Source organism: Hipposideros armiger, unplaced genomic scaffold, assembly GCF_001890085.2.
Source record: "Hipposideros armiger isolate ML-2016 unplaced genomic scaffold, ASM189008v1 scaffold_47, whole genome shotgun sequence".
Classification (NCBI taxonomy): domain Eukaryota; kingdom Metazoa; phylum Chordata; class Mammalia; order Chiroptera; family Hipposideridae; genus Hipposideros; species Hipposideros armiger.
The window spans coordinates 4,735,691-4,744,888 of NW_017731397.1; the positions used below are offsets into that span (position 1 = coordinate 4,735,691).

Here is a 9,198-nt window from a genome sequence, read left to right on the forward strand (position 1 = left end):
GGAGCATGTCCAATCGATCAGGAGGTCACGTGGCTCCTACCCCAAGTTGTTCCTCAAGTCTGTCCAACTTCACCCTGGTCTGAGCCACCCGCATCACTGGTCTGGACACCTGTGACAGCTCAGCTGGCCTCGGGTTCCTGTCCCCACCCCTTTCCAATCTGAAGCCAGTGTGATCTTTTAACAAGTTGGATCGGACCACATCTTTCCTCCGCTTAACACCCTTCAGTGGTTGTCCAGTCCTCTGAGACTGTTATGGGCTGAATCGTGTCCCCCGAAATTCATGTGTTGAAATCCTAGACCCCAATACCTCAGAACATGACTGGATTTGGAGATAGGGCCATGAAAGAGGTAATTACGTTTAACTGAGGCCCTCAGGGTGAGCTCTAATTCAATCTGACTGGCATCCCTATCTGAGGAGAAGATTGAGACATAGACACACACGGAGGGATGACCATGTAAAGACCGAGAAAGCTGGCCGCCATCTATAAGCCAAGGAGACAGGGCCCAGAAGGAGCGAATCCTGCAGACACCTCGATCTGGGACTTCTGTTGTTTAAGCCACCCAGTCTGTGGCACTTTGCTGTGGCATCCCTGGCAGACTAATACACAGACTAAGATGCAGAGCTTCCCAGGACCTACAAGGCCCTGCAAGACCTGTGCCTGCTTCCGCACCCTTCACATTTCAGCTTTAAAACGGAGGCCTTTCCTGATCTCATCGCTCTATCTAAATTGGGGTCTCCTCTCGTGACGCCTTGCCCACATTTGTCATTCTCCCTCATAGAATCTTAATTCTTTCCTTCGTAGGCCTCTTCTTGGTTTGAAGTATCATATTTCATTGCTTTTGAGATGCGAACTTTCCCCCATTTTGAACATTTCTGAGATTTTGAGGCATTATTACAGTCAGGTTTGAACTGTCACCTTGAGTTCTTAGTGATAACAAAACATAGTGGCGAATCTGGTGACACCTTCGATTCAGTGCCATGCGGTGGAAATGCATCTGTGAGATCACGTGATTGCTACCTGTCCTCCTCACTAACCTGGTGAGCTCCATAAGAACAAGGCAGTTTCTGTTCCCTTCACTGCCATATCCCCATTGTCGAGCATAGCGCCTGGGACCTCTGAGATGACAGACTCACCCTGCCAGCAATCAAATGTTGATCCCTTTCACGTAGGGCTTCAAAGCTGGCAGTCCACAGGTGGGTTTGGGGTATTCCTACACCCTTCCCCCCACTCCGCAAAGATGTAAGAATCCTCATTCAAAAGTCGTCCCTGATGGTGTCACCTACTCCCCCGCCAGGAGAAAGCCTCAGCCTGTGATGGAGGAAACCTAACGTGCCCACCTTCCCTCCTTTGGTCAGCTACTCCAACAACCCAAGGAAGTGAATTTCATCTTTGGAAAATGTCACCCACTTGGAAGGGGCTCCTGAATGAGAAAACTCATTTATAAACTCTCTGGGCAGCTTTTTTCTTTTCTTTTTTTTTTTCCCCCCCTTAATCTTTTGACCGTTGTGTAAATGGCAAGCTGCCCTTTTGTGCCACTGCTGGAAAATTCAGGGTGGCTGATTATGCAGACACCTGCTCCCTGGCGGGCCCTGTGACTCTTGCCTGCAGTGAATGAGCACTGGGTCCCCAGTCTTCAGGGCTCCCTGTTCGAGGCGGTGCCCTCGTCAGGAAAGCCTCTTTTGAGCCTGGAACAGAAGCCAAGTTTGCAGTGGGGTTTAGGCACGTCCAGCCACGTCCTTTAAGACATTTAATTCCTCCACATCCCACCGAGGATTGAGCTCTGCCGTCACGTTTAAATGTCACACGGGACTGGAGTGAGGGCCCGACTGGCCAGGTGGGGGCAGGGCGCTTGGACAAAGAGAAAATGAACACATTGTAAAGGTCGCCCTCCCACCCTCTGGAGGAAGTTACTGTTGGCGGGCAAGTCTTCGGCCAGGGACCTGGTTCCGGGCCTCCTGAGCACAGCCCCTCTGTTCCAGACACCCCAGCCCTGAGTCAGCTTTCAGTAAGGCTCCGAGGGGCCCGAGGAACACTGCCCGGCCACTCTTCTGTGACGGGCCCTGGAGAAAGCATGCCCTTCTCCCCACTGGAAAAATAATTCCCATTCTTTCCTTAATCCACAGGCTGCGGCTGTAAATACCTGAGCAAGCAAACATCTCCCGGGGCTGGTGGGGATTTAGGCTAGAACCAGCCCAGCCCAGCCTAATGGCACGAATGGACAGAGCTGAATAAACCAGGGCCCCGGTGGGGAGAGGCACTACCTGCGGGAGTCACAGGCAACAGGGAGAGAGCGCGTAGAGGGCTGGTGGCCCTGAGGGCAGAGACAGCCCGGCATCCAACTCCCCTCGGCAAGAAGAACAGCAGTGGGGCCAAGGGCCCCGGTGCACGTGCCACAGCCTCTGCCTTCCCTAGCGCTCCTCTACCATGAATGTCCGCTGCTGGGACTTTCGGAGGGCGTCCCTCTTCAGGTGGAAGCCTCTGCTCCCGCCCTCCCCTTCCCCTGCTCTCTTTCCTGAAGGCCCCAACAGTCTCCCAATGTCTCTGGACATGGGTTCCTGGCATCACCACAGACGGCTCACCCAGAGGCCCTCCTTCCCTGCTCCCCGTGGTTCCGAGTCCCACCTCCTCAAGGTCAAGTCCTACCTAGTTCCAGTTCCACCTCACTCACAAGGGCCTTCATTCGCCAGGCATTTGCTTGTGTTGACTCACACCCGCTGCTCTTGGTGCTAAGGGTATAGTCCAGCTTGCTGGCAGGCAGACAGATGCATCACTGTGAGGCAGTGATGCCCTGCGCTAGTACTGAGTACCGAGTACCTAGTATCGAGTACTCCCCAAGCAGGAGCTAGAAGGAGGTGATTCATGCCCCTGATTGGATGATTCGGGTGGTCCAGGACCCTCAGGAGAGGAGAGAGGAGAGGTGTACCAGCTCTAGACTGCAGACAGTGGATGCACAGGCACGGAGGATTGTCATGCTGGGTTAGTTTGAGGAGGTTCCATTGGAGTGTGGGTTGTGGAGGGGAGGAGGGTGTGAAAGGGAGGCCATCGCCCGACGAGGAGAGGCTGGCATGGGGGAGCTTTTGGAGGCAGGCTGGGCAGTACCGCGGACCAGCTGGATTGGAGGAGAAGGGGAGAGGGCGTCTGTGTTTCAGGCCGGGGTAGCTCTCTCTGTGACTGTCGGTGAGGCCAAGGCCCTGCGAGCAGCAGCTGAGCCAGCAGGGACGGCTCTGGGAGACAGGCCTGCCTCTGTGAGCAGCGCGAGGGGCCCCCAGCATCACACGCAGGCTGTGGTCCCCAATAGGGCCTCTCTGAGGTCAGCCTGGCCGTGGGGATGGGCAGCAGATGCTCTGGCCCCTTTTCCCCAGGGACAGCAGGGCCCGTCAGCATCTCTGCCCCCTCTCCCTCACCCAGGTTGGCTGCTTCCTGAAGACCCCCAGGCTGCCCATCTGGGTGGTGTGCAGCGAGAGCCACTTCAGCGTCCTCTTCAGCGTGCAGCCCGAGCTCCTGCGAGACTGGAGGGCCGAGAGGCTCTTCGACCTGTACTACTACGACGGCCTGGCCAACCAGCAGGAGCAGATCCGGCTGACCATCGGTGCGACGCCTGCCCTCCACCCCGTGCAGCCTTGGGGAGCCCCCAGACCCACTGGTCAGGGAAGCCAGAGAGCAACACAGCCTCCCCTGAATGTCAGGACTGGGGGGCCAGAGGGCGAGTGCTAGCGGGTCCTCCTGCGGGAGGGCGCCAGAGCTGTGCCTTGCGAAATGGATGGCATTAAGGGTGTAGGGTGAGGTTGAGACCATGTATTAGAGAGCCCAGAACACCTTGCCGAGAAGTTTGGGTTTTATTCTCCAGGCACTGGGGAGACCCGCGAGGTTTTGGAGCAGGGGAGTGATGGGATCAGATGTGTTTTTTGGAAAGAATTATCCTGGTAGCAGGAGGGTGGGGTGGAGACTGGAGGTGGGAGGCCCACGAGGAGGGTGCGGTGGTGTCCATGTGAGAGCTGATGGGCAGGAACAGGGCGGTCCAGTTGAGATGAGAAGAGGTATAGGTGCCTGAAGAGGCAGGTCCCCGGAGTTGGGTTGTCAGTGCCAACCTCACGGTGAGCTCGGGCCCTGGGCTGAGCGTGGGCCTCTCTCTTGCCCCCCCCCAGACACCACCCAGACTGTCCCTGAGGACGGAGACAATGACCTCATCCCACCCCTCGAGCTCTGCATCAGGACCAAGTGAGTCGGACCCACTCTGGCAGTAGAACCTCACCTGAGTGGCCGGGAGTGCGGTGGTGGGGGTGGTGTGGCCTGAAGGAAGGGGGACGCCCCGACTCAGGGGCTGTGGTGTGGCAGGACCCCTGCAGACTGGGAAGGCACAGCGCTCGAAGCTTGTTCATGTGTAGCGCCTTGTGGTCACCATGGCCCGAGTGGGAAAGTGTGATTTGTGGGGTCATGTGTCTTCAGACAGCTACTGAAGACATCCCTGTGGCAGGGGTGGGGGTGAGTGCGTACCTCTTGAATGAGGGGTGAGGCCCCTCCTCACTCAAGGCAGCAGCCACCCAGGGTGGTGAGTGCTGTTAGGGTCAAAGGGGGAAGGACAGGTTACCTAGGGGTGGGGGGTCTTGAGCAGGACAGGAAGGTGGGAGGGCCTGGCCCAGCCTGGGTGTAGCTCGCAGGTGGCTCTCCGCAGCAGTGGCACCCTCTTGCTTGGTAGGAGCGTCCTCCATCTTTCTGCTGGTGTGGGCCGGGCCCTCTGAACACTGAGCAGAGGTGGCCCCTAGCCCCAGAGGCGGGGGGGGGGGTCCTTGGCTCTTCTAATCTAGCCCCTCAGTATTTGAGAGGAGGCTGAGGTTCAGGCCGGGGGAAGGGGTTACCCGGACTATGGGGGGATTCACGCATCACTTCACTCATGAGTTCTCCGGTGGGGCCCCAGGGCTGGGGCACCCTCTGGAGAGCTGTGGAGTTGACACTGGGGGGTGATCCCAGGCTCAGGCGGGCCCTTCACAGAGCCTTTGGGTAGTGATGTGGAGGCCTCGGGGTGCAGGGAGCGGGGGGTCCTGAATTCCAGTGCCTTCTCTGGGGGAGCAGTACAACCTGCAGGCATGCTGAGCGTGGGCTCTGCAGCCAGGCTGCCAGGGTGTGGACCCTGGCCTTGCCTCTTTCTGGCTGTGAGCCACTGGGCTCTCGCCTCTCTGTACCTCACTCTGTCATCTGTAAAATGGGGATAATGGCAGTGCCTGGCTTCCAGGCTCCTGAAGGGTGCCCGGGACGTTACCAAGCGCTCTGCAAGCTGCTCTTGTTGTTGTCTCAGCCACTCATGACTCAGTGTGATGCCAGGCAGAAACTCCATGGCCCTGTTTGTGAAATAATCAGGATTGGGGTGGAGGAACGTGGCTGATGGCTGAGGCCCTTGAATGGAGCTGCAGAGAGAAAAAGGATGCCATGTACGCAGTGGGAACACCCGGGAGGGACACGGGAGATGTCAAGACACCCTCTCCAGTGGTCCATCTGCTCCCCCGCCCACCCGCCCGCCCACCGGGCCAGGACGAAGCATTCCTGTGGGGTCATGTGCCGGCGTTTCTTTCGTCAGGAGGATTAAAGGCACATGCAAGTCGCTTTGCTTTCATGTACAAAGGGCCACTCATTCAGAGTGATGAGAGAAGGGCAGCCGCGGGGAAAGGAGGTGACACCAGCCTTGGCACCTTCTACAGGCCGGGGTGGGAGGCCACAGGCCACCCTTCCTGCAGGTGGGCCTGCCAAGCGGGCTCGGAACCACACCCTGGGCACAGGCCCCGCCCCGCTGCAGACCCTTGAGGCCGCTCACTGAAGGTACGGCTGCCTCTGCACCCCTCCCAGGGGCGGCCCACCACCCTGAGCCTCTCCAGCTGCCCCATCTGAGTAACTCCTTTTTCCCTAAGAATGGTTCCACTGCCTGCCTCACCAAGCACCTCCCATGGGCCGAGGATCAGACTTCTTGGGCTCAGCCCTAACTGGAAAGCACTTGAAAATGACTCGTTGCTCTGTTCTGTCAGGGAGCTCAGCCCAGAGACATCTGAGTGTGAGTGTGGGCCTGGAGCACGTCTTCCCCTCCTGTCAGCGGTCCCCTGCTCCCAGGACCTACCTCCCTGCAGCACCCCTGGCCATGTGCCATGAAACGAGACAGAGAAATCATGGCATGTGGAACAGTGTGCAGGCTGCAGAGGCCGCGTGCACCGGAGGCGGAGCCCCTGCCTGGTCCAGGCTGAGTGTCCGCCTCGCGCGCTCTCCCCTCACCTGTTGCAGGAGGAGCTTGGGCCCCCGGCATCTCCAACAGTGCTTCCCAGTCCTTGTCACAGATAGGAAGGCATCCTACTTGTGCAGCACGCAGGGTTAGGGACCGCTGGCCTGGGGACCCTGGTTGGCCCAGACCCCGCCCAGCTCCCGATGCCTGAGCGACCGATGTCCTGGCACACCAATATCCAGCTCAGCTCACCCGCTGGGAAGGTTTGCCCTAGAGCGTGGTCCTTGGCGCTTCCACAGGCATCCCCTGGGGGGCGCGGTGAAACACAGATCACCGGGTCCCACCCCCGGGGGCTCTGGCTCAGTAGGTCTGGGGTGGGGCCCAAGAATCTGCATTCCCGAGGAGTTCCCAGGTGCTGTGGTGCTGTCTGCCCCAGGCCCACATTGAGAACCGCTGTCCCCGTGCCTGATGAGAGAGGTGCCTCCCCCTCCCTGGCCGCCCTGTGTGCTCAGATGACCAGGTGTGAAGTGAGGGGCTGACCCTCCCATCTCTGGCCGCTGCAACACACAGGGCCAGGGGTCCTGCCTTCCTGGCCCCGCGGCTGCCCACCCCCTGCCCTCCAGGCACGAGTGCTCCATCCTCTTCTTCAGGACTTTTCTGAAACCAGCTGCCTGCCTGCGTCACTTTCCCATCACTTGCTCCGCTGTGTGGGTCCACCTGGGCAGTGAACACAGTGCGGCTTTTCCCAACGTGATTCCCAGAAAAGCGGAGTGGGCGGGTGAAGAATGGGACCGCTGGGTTTTCCCCTCCGTCCCCATCAGATAACATACCGCTGTAATGGGAAACAGCAGGCCCAGCGTGTTCCAAGGGGCTTGGATTACAAAGGCTTTGAGTTTGTTTTCATCCCAGATTCTCAAACAGCCCAAAGGGAAAAACTTGGGAAAGTGGCCTCAAGGTCAGTGAGGACTCGCTGCATCGGGGCTCTGCCTTGTGCGGGATAAGGCCTGCTCCTATAGGAAGCCCCGGCCTTGACGGGAAGGGGACACGTGTGGTGCCACGGCCCGAGCTCAGGTCATTTCTAAGGCCAGTCTGACTCAAAACACCTGCTGAGGTACAGCCGAACGCTCGCTTGGACCCACAGAAAGATCCTTGGTCACCACCGTGCATGTCCCTTCCTGTTACAGACGGTGCTCTCCAGAGTAGAGGTCTATGCCCCAGGCCACACCTCAGGTCACAAGCAGCACGGGCCCTGAAGCGTAGGTCCTCGTTGTCCCTGTAGAAGGTCACTGAGCGGACAGTGTGACTTCCCGCCACCTGGTTTTGTTGCCATGGCGACATTGCACAAGACCCGACTGCGGGCTTTGCCTTTGGAGAAGAGCATCCTAAGTCGAGCGGTCCCCGGGTCCTGTGCCATCTCCACTGTTTGGTGTGACGCATGTCTCTGTCTTGGAGCATCTCCTGTTACCTTCGCTTGTGTCAGGAATGTGGGGCCTGTCTCCTGCCCTCATCCTCCGGCTGTTCTCTAACCATCTCGGCAAAAACAGGCTCACTTACGGTCATTTCCCAACATGACACACACAGTGACCGCTCCTCAACCTTCCAGCCGAGCTAGAGTGGGAGAAAAATGAAACAGCTGTCAACAGTCCAGAGACAGAGGAAAGAACTCATAACCAGGGCCTGGGGCTGGGCCACAGATGTTTCTGTTTGGAGGCTCAGACAAGAAATTGAAAATGTGATTTCTGCTGGGAATGGTGCCTTCCAGGGGCTGGGGCCCAGGGCCCTGCTCCCTCAGTGGTCTCCCCGCCTGTCTTACAGGCCTGTTCCAGCCTTCACGCCTCTGTGGACACCCTTTTTGCCTCCCACCCATTGTATGAGGGTTTCCTGGGTGCTCCCTCTGCCTCGACCGCCTGCTTCTGATGCTCCGCCCTGCAGCCTGCACACGCACCCGCCCCGGGATCCCTTGTACCTGGTTGGGTGCACACAACACTGTGTGCCGTGGCGCAGGGGCAGAACACAGAACAGGAGTCTGGAGGCCTTAGCTGCATCCTGCTGAGTTCTGGGATGTATTTTTACTGGTCAGCCCGGAGGCTTTAAAACCAAGCCGTCCTTCTCCTTGCCGAAACAGGCTCTATCAGGGACCTTGCCCCCCGCCACCCCCACTGAAATACACCAGATTCATCAGTGTTGAAAATTGGCTGAGGCAGTAATTGCCGTTCTGTTGTGGCGATGGCCCCGAGAAGAAAGGGCCTCATTTGTGGCCGTGAGGTGGGCCTTCATGATGCTGAGCCCACCCTAGCTCCAGGGACCCATGGCATCATCACAGAGCTCAACCTCTAAGCCAGTGGTCCTCAACTGGGGTGGTTTGTGCCCCAGGGGACATTTGGCAATGTCTGGGGACATTTTTGGTTGTCACAGCTGAGGGGGAGGGTGCTAAACATCCTACAATGCACAGGACAGTCCCACAGCAGACTAAGCTAGCCCAAAATGCCGGTGGTGTCGAGGCTGAGAAACCCTGCTCAATACCCGCGCTCAGCCCCCTCCTGAATTAACACTGGGCGAGGGCGCGGTGATGCTGTGCCCTGCTAAGAAGCATTTCCATTTTCACCTGTCCCTAACTGCACATTCAGAGCTCTTCTTATGTCCTTGTAATGGACTCACAGACTTTCAGAACCATTCCGGCTGGGGCACGTTTCTGAAACGTCTGAGAGTTTTGCGTCTCAGCCCGTTCAACTTTTAAAATGTCTCTGCTTTGAGTTTTCTCTCATACATTGCAAATTGCTTCTCACTGGTGCTTTTAATATCCTCCTGCTTTGGCACCTGTTGGCTGGGATGGTGGGTTAGTTACCTCTGTGCAAAACCTCAAAAACTAAGTATAGGGCCGGCCGCGTGGCGCGATGGTTAAGAACTTGCTTGGGATGCCAGAGGGCCCCGGTTCGGATCCCACATATGAGGGCCAGTGACACTGCCCTCTACAGCTAAGATGCTGAACAACAG

General features: G+C 57.9%; 1 protein-coding gene across 1 annotated transcript in view; it reads left to right on the plus strand.

Moving 5' to 3' along the window:
* The window catches only part of MINDY4 (MINDY lysine 48 deubiquitinase 4), a 129,444-nt gene that overhangs the window by 113,550 nt on the left and 6,696 nt on the right, over nucleotides 1-9,198 (plus strand). Inside the window, exons 14-15 of the mRNA XM_019639880.1 lie at nucleotides 3,411-3,591; nucleotides 4,148-4,220. Coding sequence (XP_019495425.1) covers nucleotides 3,411-3,591; nucleotides 4,148-4,220 — 254 coding nt within the window. The remainder of the gene's footprint in view (nucleotides 1-3,410; nucleotides 3,592-4,147; nucleotides 4,221-9,198) is intronic.